Raw genomic sequence first — 17,341 nt, 5'->3', positions numbered from 1 at the left:
ATTGATAGTTGAAGATTAAAATACCTACTGTTGTTTTCACTATAATAACCTCATTGTTTTATGTGGTAGTAAAATCAACAGCAAAATCTTATTACTTAATTTACCACAGTTGTCCAGATCTGAGTATCTGTGAATTGGGTTTTCCTTTTCATGACCTGACAGTGGGAAGTTCTATTGTATCTGTCAAAAATAGGGACAGATTTTCCCCATTATAAGAAAATTTTTAAAGGAAAAATAATGTCCACAAGTTAAAATAGAAGCCCCTTGAGGGCAAGGTGTTATTTTCTGTTGTTTCCCCAGCACCTGTATCTAGCACATTGGAACTCAATAAATATTTAATGATCTCTTTCTCTTCTGTAAACTAAAATCAAATCAGATTGTTTTCTTATTTTTTATGAATGTAATTTCATTAACTTTCTCTTCCATGACTTTCCTAATTGGAGGTACTTTCCTAATTGGAGGTGGAAAAAACATATAGTCAGAGAAGGCGATGGCACCCTACTCCAGCACTCTTGCCTGGAAAATCCCATGGACAGAGGAGCCTGGTGGGTTGCAGTCCATGGGGTCGCTAAGAGTCAGACACAACTGAGCGACTTCACTTTCACTTTTCATTTTCATGCATTGAAGAAGGAAATGGCAACCCACTCCAGTGTTCTTGCCTGGAGAATCCCAGGGACGGGGAGCCTGATGGGCTGCCGTCTATGGGGTCACACAGAGTTGGACAGGACTGAAGCAACTTAGCAGCAAAACATATAGTACATTTTGTTCTTAGTTATGATTCAGTGTCTATAATTGGCAGACTTACTGAAAGATATTTAAGACCTGGGACAAGAAGCAGCAGACCAATTAGACACATGGTCATTAAGTCACCAAATACTTTTTAAATTACTATTTTAATGAGAACAATATGGTTAGAGCCTCTCAGCCCTCCTAAAATGCTTTGAACACAACAGGAAAACCAGTCACCTTTGCTAGTCGCTTAATTTACATACTATAATCTTGGTTAAATTTCAAGTCTTCCTTATTAATCAGAAATAAAATCTAATCTTTTGTTTTTATAGCAACATAACTATTCAATATGTTGACTTTTTTAAGGGGGAAATTTCTTTCAATAGATTACCTCCAAATATAACTAACTGTAGTTAGCAAGGATAAAATGCTACCTAAGCACTAAATTAGTCCTCATCAACTTAAGAAATTTAAACTCATTGGTACAATAGTCATGTTTGCTGTTGACCCTCTCCCTTACTAGCATCTGACCCTCTGCTCCCTAGACACACAAACACTAACTCTTCATTCCACCCATCGACTCTAGCTAAAAAAAAAAAAAATTTAACCATCTGTGGGGAAAAGTTTCTTCACTCTATTGTGAAGTCAATTCTTGATTTGACACTTTTGGCAACCTATATTTCATGACTTAGCACAGTTTATAACAGTTTAATGTGTTTCCCCCATTAGATTGCAAGCTCCAAGATATCAGGAACCTTTTGCTTATCATCTGTAGCAGCTGCTGCTGCTGAGTTGTTTCAGTCGTCTCCGACTCTGCGACCCCATAGACGGCAGCCCACCAGGCTCCCCCGTCCCCGGGATTCTCCAGGCAAGAACACTGGAGTGGGTTGCCATTTCCTTCTCCAACGCAGGAAAGTGAAAAGTGAAAGAAGTTGCTCACGCGTGTCCGACTCAGTGACCCCATGGACTGCAGCCTACCAGGCTTCTCCGTCCATGGGATTTTCCTGGCAAGAGTACTGGAGTGGGTTGCCATTCCCTTCTCCAATCCCTAGCAGAGAGCAGGCTAAAAAAAAAAATGAATCTCACTGCAAAACTGTTCTCATTAAGCTTGTAAATCACAACAAATAATTTAATCTATTCTTTAGGGCATTTGGGTCCTCCCTGGTGGCTCAGAAGGTAAAGAATCCACCTGCAATGCAGGAGACCCAAGTTCAATCCCTGATTCAGGAAGGTCTCTTGCAGAAGGGAATGGCTACCCACTCCAATATTCTTGCCTGGAGAAATCCATGGACAGAAGAGCCTGGCAAGCTCCTGGGGTCAAAAAGAGTTGGACACCTGAGCAACTAACACATTCTTCTTTGGAGCATTTAGCTGTTTTATGATCTTTTAAGTATTTGACTTTAAACATTGCTTTCTTATACCGAGTCTTTTTTAAAGATTAAAATTGAGCAGTACTGTTGGCAATCCCACAACTGAGATATTTTAATGTAAATATTATAAAATACATACAATAGAAAATACAGAATGGTAATAGGTGATACAAGACAGAAAGTAAAAGGGGCTTTCCTGGCAGTCCAGTGGTTAAGACTCCCCACTTCCACTTCAGGGGACAAAGGTAATCCCTGGTGGAGGAACTAAATCCTTCCTCCTTCTGTCCCCCCCAAAAAAAGATACAATGTAAGAAATCCTCCTTCCTACCCTCCAATCTTCCAGTGTCACAACTGTAAACAGCTTCTTTAAAAAAACAAAAATTTATAAGTATTCTAACAAGTCATACAGCTTTGTTTCTTCTATATTGATTTGTTTACATAGTGTTGACATACATTTAAAATATTAAGCATCACTACTGTTAAAGCAGGAATAAAACTTTAACCCTGGATTGATAGACGCCCATTTTCTTCACATTTTATATTTATTCTTCCTCATTAACATAATATTGCTCAAAACATATACTACCCCTATTGATCACCAAAATTTTACTGTCTTATCTTGCAAGTGTAGCACATAGATAATTAAGCAGTTGGTAAACATGTAGAGATTGAGCAGGCACAAGGCCCATGGGGTACTGCTGTGTAATGTATCTATGGAAAGGTTGACTAGACCAGTTGTTACATTTGACAGCAAGAAAAAAAGTAACTGGTTTCTGTTCATTGCTGTGATTAAACAGAGAGTGGGTTCCTTTCTTTTGGCTTCAGAGACTATGGATTCCAAATGCTTTTTATTTGCAGTGGGTGACTGGATAAGTTTCCAAGAACATGGTACTGCTGCCTCTTTAATTACAAATTTGGCAAAACTCAAAATTATATCACCCAGTAATAAACTACTAAGAAGGATCAGGCAAGAAGCAACTATCCAAATACAAAAAGCTAAATTGGCCATTCTTCGAGATGCTACTTCTACATTTACCTGAACTATGTAAAGAGAAATGAAGAGGCCAATAGCTGTCAATAGAATACAGTATGCTGCTTTTATCCAGTCTTTGATATGTGACCTTTCTTTAAGCACATATAACCCTGTTTGAACACCAGCCATGTGTACTGCCACGTACCCCAAGACAGAGATGATTCCTTCTCGGTTGGCATTTAATAAACCAACCCTTGTGCCACTACCATCAGTGCCATACAAAATTAAACTTTTCAAGGGGGTAAAATCAAGGGCTAGCTGGTATAATGCAGTAATGCTGATGGCTACAATCCAGGATTTATTTAGGGGAAAAATAATCAAAAGCAGTGATGTTATCAATTTCACAGCTATTAAGGTAAAGAAAAAGTTCCAGTGAACACCATACTCAGTTAAATGTTCCTGATAGTCTATGGATTTTATAGCAACTAATCGCCCCATTCCTAGGAAAACTAATGGCCAAAGAGAGTACAGTGACTTTGTAAGATAACACAGTCTGGAGCCTTTCGTATATTTTCTCCTAACCTCTGGAGAAACCATTGCAGACCCAAAAATAAAGCCCCCTACTCCATAATCCATTGCTCCTGTCCCGTAGAGCTCGGTTTTGGCATATCTTCTGGGAAACAGTGGGAAGTCCACAGCCAAAATTGCAACCGCAGTAAAGGCACTGTTAACAACACGGAAACAGGAGATGGCTGGAATGTGTTCTGATTCTAGACTGACTTTCAAAAATTTTTCACAGATTTTCGGGAAAGGCATTCTGGCATAGCAAGTTCTTCTGCAGTATATTTCATAGAGCAGCCCTGCCCCAAGGATAATTGCAACAAGATACTCGAGGAGGACAAATGAAGAGAAAATGGTCAACGTGGTGACCAGGGGAACTATCAGGAACGCAAAGTCAACCAAGAATCGAGTCCTCGAGTTATGTGAAGAAGAACATAAGTGCTGTGAGAGAATGATCAGGAGCCCTCTACACAGGACACAGAGTGCAGGCAGGCACAAGCCCTCGGTGATCTCCAGCACGCTCGTTCCATTCTGGTTACTGACAAAAGCTTCCTTCATCTGCTTTTGAGACATTTTTTCTTCTTCCTGTGAAAACAAGAGCAAAGGGATGCATTTGTGAAAAGCAACCTTTCTGTGGGATTGGCATATAGATGCACCTGACTGGATTTTACTTATTCCTGAATTTCAGAGCAGAATCTAGGACTTGAGATTCCCCTTCCAAGGATTGTTGGAAGAGGCCTAATATATGAAGATAAGGATGTCCTACTAATAGAATGAAATTACTGGTTAAAAAGCTTTAGCTGGGACTTCCCTGGTGGTCTAGTGGTTGGGAGTCCACCTTCAGAGTGCAGGGGACATGGGTTCGATCCCAGGTCCCAGAAGATTCCACATGCCACAGGGCAGCTAGACCTGGGCCACAAGCACTGAGGCCGGACACGTCCTGAAGCCTGTACACAACAAAAAGAAGCCACTGCAGTGAGAAGCCTGTGCACCCACAAGTAGAGAGCAGTCCCTACTCTCTGCAAAGAGAGAGAGCCCTCCCACAGCAAGGAAGACCCAGAATTGCTAAAAAATAAACACAGTACATTGTCATGGAAATAATGTAATGAAAGTTAAACACACCTAACTAATGATTTCCAGTCCACTATGAGGGGGGAGGAGAAGGCGATGGCACCCCACTCCAGTACTCTTGCCTGGAAAATCCTATGGGCAGAGGAGTCTGGTAGGCTGCAGTCCATGGCGTCGCTAGGAGTCGGACACGACTGAGCGACTTCACTTTCACTTTGCACTTTCATGCATTGGAGAAGGAAATGGCAACCCACTCCAGTGTTCTTGCCTGGAGAATCCCAGGGACAGAGGAGCCTAGTGGGCTGCCGTCTATGGGGTCGCACAGAGTCGAACACGACTGAAGCGACTTAGCAGCAGCAGCACGAGGGGGGAGGAGAAGGGACGCGGAAAGAGAAGGTGCTTAAGTACACTTTGGATTTGGGGGCCTCAGTTTCTGTCCCGAGCCTCTCTCAACCTCCTGCCTCCAGCACAAAATGCGAACCCTCCAGGGATCTCCCGAGCTCCCCAGGCTGCTTGCTCCTCACCTCCTTTACAAGGTGTAGGTAGAGTGGAACGGACGCTAATCACGGAGGAGTAGGGACCGTAAAGTATATACTAGTGTTAATTGTTTTAAGGTTACAAAACGCCTCTACGCCCCACGTCCATGTCTGAAAAGCGGCACACGGGAAGCACACATCTGTCAGTCAAACAAGAACCACCCCGAGAATGCACGTTTGAGGGATGGCCTATCGGGACCCAATCACCCGAGAAGAAACCTATCTGAACCGGCTGGCCTTTTAAAAAGAGCTCTTTTCCTGACAGACATGCGCGCCAGTCCTCATACCTCACGTACTCCTGGGGTTTCGGCGCCCCGCGGCACAGAGCCGCATCACTGGGCTGGAGAGCGGGGACCCCGCCGCCGCGGGAAGAGCGGAAGCCCGCCACTTCCGCCTCGCGAGCGGCGCTTCCGGCCGCGATGGGGCGGGGCGGCCCGCGCTCCCAGGCCCCGCCCACCGCGCGGCCCCGCCCCGAAGGGTGCCCGTTTCCCACGCCCCGCCTGTTCCCCGCGAGCCTCCCTCCCGGTCTCCGGCTCAGCCAGCCCAGGTCCTGACTCCGTGACCCGGACCGCTTGCAAGACGGTCTGTCAGAGGCGCCCGGGCGGAAACGGGTCCCCCACCCCACCACTGGCCATCAGACCCCTCGGCGAGCGTCAGGGCGCCCGGTCTCCCGGCGGGGAGACCCGCAGTCCCGCGAGGGCCCCGGGGCCCCTCCGTCCCTCCCCGCTCCCTCGCACCTCACCGCGGGCTCTACAGTACACAGTCCCGGAGCAAGCCCTCGTCTCCGGATCCCGGCGTCCCGGGCGGGCCACGTGCGCCCGGCTGTCGCGCGCCCCGCCCCCGGGGAGGAGCCGGCCGGCTCCCGGCCACTCGGCCCGAAGCCCGGCGCCCGCAGCCTTCCCGGCGCCTCCCCGGCCGGCCCCCCGCGCGCCCGCCCTCCGCCGCGCTGGCCCTTCCCGCCGCCTCACCCGGCCCGCCCGTCTGTCTTTCCAGTCCGGCCGGGGGGCCGCACGCTCGGCGGCTCGGGCCGTGCGACCGGTGAGTGCCACCCCGCAGCCGGGCCCGAAGGAACCGGGGAGGCCAGCGGGCCCCCGCGGCGCTGGAGAAGGGGGTGCCCCTCTTTTCCCCTTTCCGGAGAGCGGGCTTCACTTTGCCCTTTCGTTTTTGACCCTCTCGTATCCCAGGAGGAGGAAGCCCGGCTCTCCGCCTTTTGCTCCAGGACAAGGACCCTCCGGGGTCACGCCTCACCGTGCCGGCAGGTGCCGGCAGGGGCGGCCTAGGGTGCAGGGAGGCCCCACTCCCGCTGCGCGCCTCTCCCCGCCTGGAGACCTGGGAGGGGGGGCCAGGGAGGCTTGCAGACAGCTGCGCCCTTGGCTGGGGGGTCACGTCCACCTTCTCGAGAAGGACGGAGTGTCCCCGTGCCCAGTGTTTCCGGAGCGGCATCCCAGCCCTGGGCCCGGCGGCAGCTCGCCGGGACCGGGAGTGCCCGGTTCCCGCCGGGAAGCTGCGGGCGGGGCCTGCCGGGCTCCCGGGACCCTTACCCTGCCAGTCTCGTCTGCCCGGAGGCTGGAGGAGGGGGGCGGGGGGAGGGAGGAGTTGATAATCAGGTTGCCACTTGCCTTGCCCTGCCTAGGGGCTTTCATCTATTCATCCCTGTCTCCCTCCTGCCCACAGTGGTCACGCCCTTTTCAGAAATTCTCGGCTGGTAATCGCGAAGCCGACAGGGAGCAAGAGCTGGGGGAACCTGGAGAAAACCGCTTCCATCTGACTTGATTCTGGCAGGAAGTGGGCTCCGTATGGTAGTAACCAACATTTGCCAAGCGCTCTCAAAGGTACTATCTCGTTGATCCTTAACTCGGCCTTGTGAGATCGGGGTATTAGTAGTCCTTTTCGCAAAGGAAGAAACGGAAAAAGGCTTACAGAGGTCCTGTGAACTGCATTTTTGAGGGGTTGTGGGCTCTGGATTCTAACTACACAACCTGCTGTATTCCCCTCTGATCCCCTCTCAAGCTGAGCTTTCCATTGAGGGAACTTTGTTGGCCTTGAGTCTCCGGAACCCTCTGCACAGCTGTCGCCTGAATGGGGTACAGTCCATCCAGAGTGAATGTGTCCATCCCAGTCTTGATGCCCTCCTCTGCCTACATTATCCTTTTTCCTGTTTTCTTGGAGGTCCCTCATTCCTGAGTTCTTTCAAAGGCTCAATGTGGTCAGAGCCTCAGGAAAGTTTCTCCAAGGTCAGTCCATTACCAGGACCCCTCATCCTCATCCCTCCTTGCTGGGGATATGTGGGGCCTGAAAATTCTGTCATTCACAGTTTTTCAGAGATTGGCCCAAACCCAGCCTCACAACACCCCCCTCTCAGATGGATTCTTGTCCTCCAAAAGCTTGGCCTTATTAATGCTGACACTGAACTGTTCCACCTGATCAGTGCTCCTGAATGGGTCATCCATCCTTCTTACTAACAGTGTTTCTCCTCTAAATGAATATTCAGACTTTGTAGAGTGTTTCACCTGATTGACCTTCACAGCCGCTCCCTGCAAAGTAGCTTTTATTATCTCCATTTTCCAGATGAGGAGTGAAGGCAGGCAGGGAAGGTGAGGTGGCTGAGCAGGTGAAAGACAGCTATGGTTTCTGTCCAACACAGCCGCTTTCCTGGGATATCAAGAATTGACTCCAGCCTTCCTGCCCCATTGAATACTGGCTGTACTAAGGTGGAATATTTCTGTGTGCCCGAGAGGCTTCTCTGCCTTCCAGTGTCCTCAGCCTCCATGGCACACTGACCCAGAAAATTTGCAGCCCCACCCCAAGCCCTGTAGTGAAACTGGCCCTGAAGGAACCCCAGGAGGCTCTGGAGGCTCTTGTAAAAGTTACCTTCGTTCCCTAATTGGCAGGGAGCAGGACAGAGTCTTCCTCTCTGCCCAGGCTCGCCCTGGGTCTCATTTTGGTTCCTGGTGCTCGGTGGGAGGAGCAGGACTGAGTCACCTTGGAGAAACCCTCATCACCTGTATGCAGCCCTTATCTTCTCTCTTCTACCACAGGCTCTGGGGTGGCTCATCTCAGAGATTCCTTGGGAGCTGAGCCCTTCGCAGGATCCATGCCCCAGCCTGTGCCCCCATGACCAGGTGGATAGCATTCCACGTACCCGTGACCCAGAATCCTGGCTGACCACACTGAAGCAGGATGCTCCAGCAGGTAAAGTCCTCACCCTAAGATAACCCAGACCCTCAAGTACCTAAGGCAGCTCTGCCTCTTTCGTTTACCCGAATGATGCTTCCACTGCCCTGACCTGGAAGGGAGGGAAAGACCCCTTCTTTTCTGTCTTCAGAGAGGCACCTTGGTGCCTTTTGTCTGTTGCTGAGAAGCTCTTCCCAATACCTAATTTGAATATCTCCTGTTGTGGTTTTTAGCTCTTTTCCCTAGGATGGGGTGTTTTGGTGACCTTACAAGCCTGAACCTGTGAGGGAGTCCTGAGAGATGCTCCTCACAGCCTGAATTGTAAAGACAAGTTGGAAGCCTGGGGCTTCTAAGCGGAGGTGTTCTTTAAAGCTGAGCCTTGAAGAAGTAAGAATTGGGACTTCCTCGGCAGTCCAGTGGTTAAGACTTGCACTCCCATCGCAAAGGGCACTGGTTCAACCCCTGGCTGGGGAACTCAGATCCTGCATGCCACATGGCCCGGCCAGAAAAAAGAAAGAGTAGGGATTAGTCAAATGGGGAAGGAAAGCAAGCAGTCCAGGCAGAGTCAGCCTGTGCAGAAATGTGGGAGAAGATGACCTATGTGGAAATAGACAAGAATTCTGATGAATGGATCACAGGGAACATGGGGGGCTGCTAATAGGATGGATGTGAAACCCGCCCTTGACTGCGGGCCTCTGCCACTAAAGGCTCCTATGGCCCCGGGCCTGCAGGATTCCAAATCACCCTTCCCTGTGGAGCCTCACCTCCTACCTATATCATCCTTCACTTGCAGCTCTTGGTCCGGAGAGAATGCCAGATATTAGCTGAATTTTTTAATTTACTGAGTGTTGCCATTGGACCATGAAGAAGGAAATGGCAACCCACTCCAGTATTCTTGCCTGGAGAATCCCACGGACAGAGGAGCCTAGTGGGTTACAGTCCATGGGGTCGCAGAGTCGGACACGACTGAAGCAACTTAGCAGCAGTTGCAGCAGCCATTGGGCCAAGGCGGATATTTAAGATGATTCCTGGACTAGTGGAGTCCCAGGCGAGTAAGGCAGGATAACTGAATGTGAAGTCAGCCAGCCTCAAGGGAACCCTGGTAGACTCTGCTGCTTGACCTCTTAATCCTTTGGCTCGAGAAACAGGCTTGAGAGCCAGAGAGAAGCAGGCAGGACAGCTGCCTGCTCCAGGCTTTTTTTTTTTTGCAGAGGGAACTTTTTTATTGTCCATTTTTAACTTCTTTCTCATTTAAAAAACAGTAATGTTTATCAGGGCTTCCCTTGTTGGCTCAGCAGTAAAGAATCCACCTGTAATGCAGGAGATGACAGTTCGATCCCTCGGTTGGGAAGATCCCCTGGAGAAGGAAATGGCAACCCACTCTAGTATTCTTGTCTGGGAAATCCTATGAACAGAGGAGTCGGTCAGGCTGCAGTCTGTGAGGCCACAAAAGAGTCAGACATGACTTAGCAACTAAAAAACAACCACGTTTATCATAAGTATACTAGCAGCTCCTCTGTATTGCACTCTTGCCGTATAGTGAGCACTATACTAAGCATTTTACACATGTAATTTTGTTTAGTACTTGAGAAGGATACAGTATTACATATCCAATGCCATTATATCCCCATTTTGAAGATAGGGCTCAGAGCAGTTAGGTGACTTATTCAAGGTCATGTTCATTACAATGATGTGGGAAATATAGATAAGCAAAAAGAACATTTACAATTACCCATAATTGTACTGCCCATAGATAACTGACATTTTAAAGAATATCCTAGATTTTTCTCCCTAAAAATTTTTAAAACATTTAAAGATATCATTCTCTTTGTAACCTGCTTTATTCAATTGTAAGGAGGTGGGTTACAGCGTCTGCCTCCAATGCGGGAGACCCGGGTTCGATCCCTGGGTTGGGAAGATCCCCTGGAGAAGGAAATGGTAACCCACTCTAGTACTCTTGCCTGGAGAATCCCACGGATGGAGTAGCCTGGTAGGCTACAGTCCATGGGTTTGCAAAGAGTCAGACATGACTGAGCGACGTCACTTTCACTTCACTATAATTTAAGGTGCTATTTGGACGCTTAGGTTTTTTTGTTTGTTTGTTTTGCAATTGTAAATGTTTCTATATACGCAGAACATTCTTATGGCCTTTACATAGTATCATGTTCTAGAAGAAGAATTGCAGGGTAGTTTTAAGGCCCTTGGTATGAAAAGTGAAAGAACGTGAAGTTGCTCAGTCCGTGTCCGACTCTTTGCGACCCCATGGACTGTAGCCTATCAGGTTCCTCCGTCCATGTGGTTTTTCAGGCAAGGATACTGGAGTGAGTTGCCATTTCCTTCTCCAGGAGATCTTCCCGACCCTGAGATTGAACCTGGGTCTCCCACACTATAGGCAGACGCTTTATCATCTGAGCCACCAGTATCTTATTGCCTAATTAGAAGAGCTACTTTTTAACAGAATAATAATAGCAAACTTTTGGTGGCAGAAACCAGATGTTTTTTCTAAATACTTTATGTGCTTGTTAGCATCTATGAGATCTATCACTACTACCACCATTCCCATTTTACAGATGAGGAACATTGAGATGCAAAGAGACTAAGAAACTTACATAAGATTCTGTAACTAGGACGTGGTGGAATCAAGAATCAAACCCAGGCAATCTAGCTTTCAAGTCCAACTCAAGAACCATGATACTCAGCTGCCTGTCTGGTTGAATCAGATCTGTTCATAAATTATGGCTGGGTGTGAGTGATTTCCTTTTTCCACTAGGGTAGAGGGATTTCCATGGACACAGTCACGCTCTGACCTCAGCAGTTAATCCTGGAGATAAGAGTCTGCCTTGTGCATGCATTGTGGTGGGCCTGAGTTCAGAGAACAGGTAGCATCTTTGGAAGGAAACTCATCACTGGGCCTCTCAAGTGACACTTGCCACTTTTGTTGGAGATTTTTGAACTCTAAGGTTCACTGGTCTCGTTAGAAACCTGCACATAGGAACTCCCGTGGTGGTCCAGTGGCTAAGAATCCACCTGCAGGGGACACGGGTTTGATCCCTGATCCAGAAAGATTCCATATTGCCACGGGCGACTAAGCTCTTGAGCTGCAACTGAAGATCGCTTGCCCCAGAACCCATGCTCGGCAACAAGACAAGCTGCTGAAAGGAGAAGCCTGTGAACCCCAACTAGAGAGTAGCCCCTGCTTGCCGCAACTAGAGAGAGCCCCCGCACAGCAGTGAAGACCCAGCAGAGCCAAATAAATGAATAAAAATTTCCAAAAAAGAAACCCGCACATGTTATATCACATCCCCTTCCTCCAAAAGCAGATTCAGCCAGGTTACTGCCTGCTCCGCACACCTTCCCTGCAGCCCCCTGGGAGAAGAGAGGAGAAGTGGGATCACAGGAGGAAAGTGGGGAAAGTTATGTAAAGCGTTGGTATCAAGGATGGGCAAGGGAGAATCAGAAACGGCCTCTTCCCCCTGGCGCTTGTTCTTGACCTCATCTGCTCTCAAGTAGACCAGGGCAGCCGGAGCTAATTAATTAGCCAGGCTAAATTCAGTCTCCAGAGGCAGGTGATGAAGGCATGGTACTACCTCACCGCTGATTTTTCACCTCAAGCTGATAGCGTCTCTTTCAAAAAAGGCCCAAACCCTGGTTCTTTCCCTTCGCAGTACCCCCCACCTCGGGCCTCACCCCCACCAGCCCAGTAAGGCCGGGCACTGACTCACCTGAAAGCTGGAGTGCTTGGCAGAGGAGAAGGGATCGCATGTATTGATTTCCTGAGTACATGCTTCCCTGATGGCTCAGCGGGTGAAGAATGCGCCTGCAATGCTGGAGACACAGGGAATGAGAGTTTGATCCCTGGGTCGGAAAGATCCCCTGGAGGAGGGCATGGCACCCCACTCCAGTACTCTTGCCTGGAGAACCCCATGGACAGAGGAGCCTGGTGGGCTACATTCCTATGGGGTCACAAAGAGTCAGACATGACTGAAACGACTAACACTTCCACTTTGAGTACATTCTCTGTGCCAGGCACCAAGGGCTTTGCGTGTTTGCCCCCAGCATTTATCTATTTGGCTGCATCAGGTCTTGGTTGCTGCATTCAGGGTGTTCATTGCATCGTCTGGTGTCTTTCCTTGCAGCACAGAATCTCTGGTTGTGGCACGCAGGTGCAACACTAGGGCTCTCCAGGTGTGGCCCACTGCGTCCAGAGCACACAGGTTCGATAGTTGTGGCTTGTGGGCCTAGATGTTCCGCAGCACCGTGGGATCTTAGTTCCCCGACCAGGACTCAAACTCGCATCTGCAGCGTTGCAAGGCAGATTCTTAACCACTGCTTCACCAGGGAGGTCCCCAACTAAGTGCTTTCCATATCTCCTTGTTTTTCTTCCAAACAACCTTGTGAGTTGATTCTATTTTCCTTTATTTACAAACAAAGAAGCCGCCTCTTAACCTCTGAGAGGTTAAGAAGCTTTTGTAGGCTCACAGGTCTAGTAAATGGCGGAGGTACAATTGGAACAACCAGACTGTGATCCCAGAGGCCGGTTTTCTATCTCCAGTACAAGCCCTCACCCTGACGGAGCTGCCGGCCGGTCTGAGTCCCCACGCTTCTGGTCCTGTTTTTCCCTCCCAGGTTAACGGCCACGGTTCAGGCTCTGCTGCCCACGGCGGGGAGTCCCTCAGGGAAGACCTGCAGGAGTTCCTGGGCGGGGAGGCCCCACTGCAACAGCTCGATGACCTCACCAAGGTGAATCCTGTGACACTGGAGACAGGTATGCCTCCCCCTCCCACCCCAGAGGGGTGCGCCTCCTCCCAGAGGGTATTCAGTTCTGCTGCCTCGGGCCAGACCGGACGTGGACAGCCAGGTGGGCTGCTCCAGACCCCCGCCTGGCGGCTCCCCCCAGGCTCCCCAACACAGGCTTTGCTCCAGATGTGGGGTTCATCTTAATTAGATCTTTCTCATACCTGCTCATCAGGGAGAGGCTGGGATCTCATGGCTCTTGGCTAATTGCAGAGGGAACTCTGGTGGGTGGGGTGTTGGTCCGTACATGCGGCTGTGTCTCCATCTGAGCCAGAGTTTGCTAACAGCACCCCTGCCTCAGTCCTGAGGTGTCTGCAGGCCCGGTACATGGCTGACACATTCTACACCAACGCCGGCTGCACCCTGGTGGCTATGAACCCCTTCAAGCCCGTCCCTCAGCTCTACTCGCCCGAGCTGATGCAAGAGTACCACGCTGCTTCTCAGCCCCAGGTGAGACCCCCTGCTTCCGAGGGAATCAGGGCTCTCCCTCCTCCCCGCAGGCACCTGGCAGCTTTGCTGTCCTTATCTGTGTCTTCATCAGCCATGCTGTCTTTCAGAGTCTACTGGGGCAGTGACCTGCCCACCAGAAGCTCACAGAAGTTTGGACACATGCCAGGAGATGCAAAATGAGAGATAAAGCAGTATTTGCCTAACTGATTTTGGAACCTAAAATAGAGACATTCTTGTTTGTGAATTTATTAGTCGGAAGGAATTTCCCAAGGCACATTTGTGTATTTAAAAACCACTTTTTGGGGAAAAGAATAAAATTACGTGCGGTAAGGATTGCCTTAGAAAATTCAGCACCTGTTCGTCTCCACTGATTGAGATGAGGGGTCATGTCTTACACAAGTGGGGATGAAGCTGGTGCAGGCAGGGAACAGCCCAGCTGATGTTAGGGTGCAGGGAGAAGCCAGAGCGGGGAGAAGCACAGATGGGGGCGGGAAGGTGAGCTGCTCCAGGGCTGTCGCCAGAGGGCCTGCACCACAGCTCAGAGTCCACAGAGCTGCTTCATCGGGGTGGGAGTAGGGCTGTGAGCGGAGCCCGCCATGGGGATGAAGCTGGGAGACTTGGGTTAAGGAAGGTGAGATCAGCGGCTGAAGGGTGGGAGGCTTTGTAACTGTCCAGGTGAGCAGTGGGTGGGGTGAGGGCCTAGAGAGAGAGAGAAATGGTTCTGACAGCCTCCAGAATGATGCCCTCTCCCTTCAGGAAGCTGTAGGCAAGCGGTAGAGCCGCACTGGGTCTGCATGGACTAACCCGGCTCATCCAGGGTTTGTGTCCGGATGGGAAGCCAGGGAGGTCTGGCCTGAGAGCCCGTCTTACCGACTGCCTCCTCAAAGGCAAAGCCGTGTGATGGTCCCCTCTGTTCCCTCAGTGCCCGGCTTGATGCCCAGCATACAGAACAATTAATCCTTGTTGATGGAAAGGAGAACAGTAACATTGGAATCCAAATCACACAGATGCCTCTATTTGCTGAGTGGCCTTGAGAAGGTTATTTAACCCATATGAACCTCAGATTTCTCATCTATAAAATAGGGTTACTTCTTAGGCAATAACTGGTAAGAAAGTTCTTGCAAATTGCAATAACATAAAAAAAGTAGCAGAATAAAACTATTGACATAAGATAAGATGGGAGAATAATGTGTTAATGTCACAGACTGGTCAAGGCCAGCACTGCTTCCAAACAAGATGAATGGGTCATGCCGGCAACTGGGCCTCACATTGTTATACCAAGAAGTTTTTCTAGAGGAAGCCTCTGCCGCTGCTGTGGACAGGCTCCCCATTGCAGCCATCGCTGGATCAACCACTCCTCACAGACAGGGGTTTGCTCCCATGACCTTTCACCCCTTGATGTTTCAGACACTGAAGCCCCACATCTTCACTGTGGGTGAACAGACCTACAGGAATGTCAAGAGCCTGATGGAGCCGGTCAACCAGTCTGTTGTTGTCAGTGGAGAGAGTGGCGCTGGAAAGGTAGGCGGGCCTCCTTCCCACCCTGTCAGCTTCATGACTGGCTGGGCGGGCAGACAGGCTGGGCTGGGGCTCCGGGGAGTGTCACTCGTGGAGTCCGCGTGCAGCACTGGGTGGGACCTGGGCAGAAGTCAGGAGCCAGGGGTTCTAGGCCGGCTCTTCCGCCAGCTCTGCCCTGACCCGAGGGGAGAGTCTTTCCTCTCTGAGCCTTCATGTCCTCATCGGAGGACTCTCCCAACTCTGAGAGCCATTGGAAACTAAAGTCAGCAGTTGGGGGTTCCAGCATCGCGTTGAAGATCACATCAGAATAGTATTTAGCTCTTGCAGACCTCAGTTCTTCCACGTGTAAAATGGCAAGGAGGGAAGGACTGGCACGTAGCTCATGGGGGCCTTCTGTGCACGTAAGGTGCTTGGTGGCGTGCTTGGCACTCGGCTGCTCTCCTCCAGAGTCGGGGTTCCAATAAGGAAGCAGCCTGCCTGCATCTCTGGGCTGCCCTTGATGGCAAGGGCAGTGCGTGGGGCCGGCTGCGGGGAAGGACAGAGTCTCCTGTGTGGCCATGTGGTCCCCAGGTGGCACAGTCAGTCCAGGTGACACGGACCATTGTGCACAGATGGGTGAGGAGTCGCGCGGCTGTCAGAGGCCTGCTGGCCCGGGCCTCACCCTCTTCTTGTCAAACCTCACCAGCCACCCCACCCTTTCCTCCACGTTACCTTCTCAAGGGATTCTTTGGACTGTAAACCCGCTCTGTCTACAGTCACCCATGAAAGCATTGCCAAGCACCGAGGCAGGTTCTAGGCCCTGGGCTAGCCAGTGAGGAGTAGCAAGGGGAGAAACAGAGATAGCCCAATTGGTAAAGAATCCGCCTGCAATGCAGGAGACCCTGGTTCAATTCCTGGGTTGGGAAGATCCACTGGAGAAGGGATAGGCTACCCACTCCAGTATTCTTGGGCTTCCCTTGTGGCTCAGCTGATGAAGAATCCTCCTGCAATGCAGGAGACCTGGGTTCAATGCCTGGGTTGGGAAGATCCCCTGGAGAAGGGAAAGGCTACCCACTCCAGTATTCTGGCCTGGAGAATTCCATGAACTGTATAGTCTATGGGGTCACAAGGAGTCTGATGCGACTTAGCAACTTTCACAACAATGCTTGGCCCAGTGGGAAAGACAGACAAGGAAGCAGATGAAGACTGTACGCTCTAGGGATGAGGCTAGGACTTGAGTACAGAGGTGATCTTCGAGAGCTGTGCCGAGGCTGCTGGTGGGGTGGTGATGCTCGGCTCCTGGATGAAGCCCATTGTCCTCCAGAATTGCTCTGGGGAGCTGAGGCTGGACCTGGCCCCAGACCCAAACTAGCAATATGGTTGCATACTTCAAAAATCAAGCAATACTACATGGCTTACAAAGAAAACCAGCAGCCCTGCCTTGTGTCTCTCAACCCTGTTGCCTGTCTCAGGGGCAACTGACTTTCCATCTTAGCAGTTTGGGTATGGCCATCCATGTTTCTAAACAGTGTGCTTATGTAATTAGTTACTGATTTTTCCCTTTTGAACCTTCTCTGTTCACTTCCTACTTTGACGGTGTAGCCCTGTTACCCTGCCCCCAAATGCATATGTAATTATCTTACGATTTCTAAGGAGGTTAATATCTATAGTGCTCATTTACAGCTACGTACGTATTGTTCACAGCCAAGCACTATAATATTCTATGATTATATTTCCTTTCTTGTATGATTTTTACTTTCTTCTTAATAACTCCCGCATATTTTCACTTGTATAGTTTTCATATACCTGTTCTTTATTAGCAAACTTGTTACCAGAACTGGGGAACACCTGCCCAGCTGGCAGGTACATCAGGTGCTTTTTTTCCCCTGGTGATGCCCTAGCTAGTGCTCTCACGTCTCCTCCATCTGGACTGGTGGCTGCCAAGGGCTACTGGGGCGCTATTACCCGGGAGCTGTCTGCCTCGCTCGGGGGATCCAGAGTGCTGTCTGTCCTATGGTAAATCCCCTGTTGTTGGAGCCCAGGGGCTTCCTCCTCTTGCTTTACTGCCTTGTTTCACTGGAGCATTTTCTTTAGTAGCTTCTCGACAAAGGTTACATGAAGGGCATATTTTGAGTTGTTGCACATCTGCACATGTTTATTTTGCCTTAATTTGACCTGTTGGCTGGAAA

General features: G+C 49.8%; 2 protein-coding genes across 6 annotated transcripts in view; one reads left to right on the top strand and one right to left on the bottom strand.

Annotated features, from left to right (window-relative positions):
• PIGW (phosphatidylinositol glycan anchor biosynthesis class W) lies at positions 2,185-6,066 on the bottom strand. 3 transcript variants are annotated; one of them, XM_018064155.1, is made up of 2 exons: positions 5,975-6,066; positions 2,185-4,218 (listed from the first exon to the last, which is right to left on the bottom strand). In XM_018064155.1, the coding sequence occupies exon 2, from the start codon at positions 4,204-4,206 to the stop codon at positions 2,695-2,697; it is 1,512 nt and encodes a 503-aa protein (XP_017919644.1). In that variant the 5' UTR covers positions 4,207-4,218; positions 5,975-6,066; the 3' UTR covers positions 2,185-2,694. The 3 variants fall into 3 exon arrangements, with proteins under 3 accessions (XP_017919644.1, XP_005693210.1, XP_013827256.1); XM_005693153.3 differs by lacking the exon at positions 5,975-6,066 and adding an exon at positions 5,525-5,630; XM_013971802.2 differs by lacking the exon at positions 5,975-6,066 and adding an exon at positions 4,756-4,820.
• Positions 6,111-17,341, top strand: part of MYO19 (myosin XIX) — a 33,398-nt gene continuing 22,167 nt past the window's right edge. Inside the window, exons 1-6 of one of the 3 annotated variants that reach the window (XM_018064152.1) lie at positions 6,111-6,275; positions 6,912-7,069; positions 8,276-8,429; positions 13,038-13,176; positions 13,507-13,655; positions 15,063-15,176. In XM_018064152.1, coding sequence (XP_017919641.1) covers positions 8,418-8,429; positions 13,038-13,176; positions 13,507-13,655; positions 15,063-15,176 — 414 coding nt within the window. In that variant the 5' untranslated portion in view covers positions 6,111-6,275; positions 6,912-7,069; positions 8,276-8,417. Of the gene's footprint in view, positions 6,276-6,911; positions 7,070-8,275; positions 8,430-13,037; positions 13,177-13,492; positions 13,656-15,062; positions 15,177-17,341 lie in introns of those variants that run through there. The other 2 variants (XM_018064154.1, XM_018064153.1) reach the window with 2 other exon arrangements.

This window comes from Capra hircus, chromosome 19, assembly GCF_001704415.2.
Source record: "Capra hircus breed San Clemente chromosome 19, ASM170441v1, whole genome shotgun sequence".
Classification (NCBI taxonomy): domain Eukaryota; kingdom Metazoa; phylum Chordata; class Mammalia; order Artiodactyla; family Bovidae; genus Capra; species Capra hircus.
Note: the sequence above shows the minus strand (reverse complement) of the source record. Positions and strands in the feature narration are given on the sequence as shown.

What these genes read in the sequence shown, in the direction of transcription:
- PIGW (XM_018064155.1), bottom strand. Translation starts at nt 4,206, where the DNA reads ATGTCTCAAAAGCAGATGAAGGAAGCTTTTGTCAGTAACCAGAATGGA.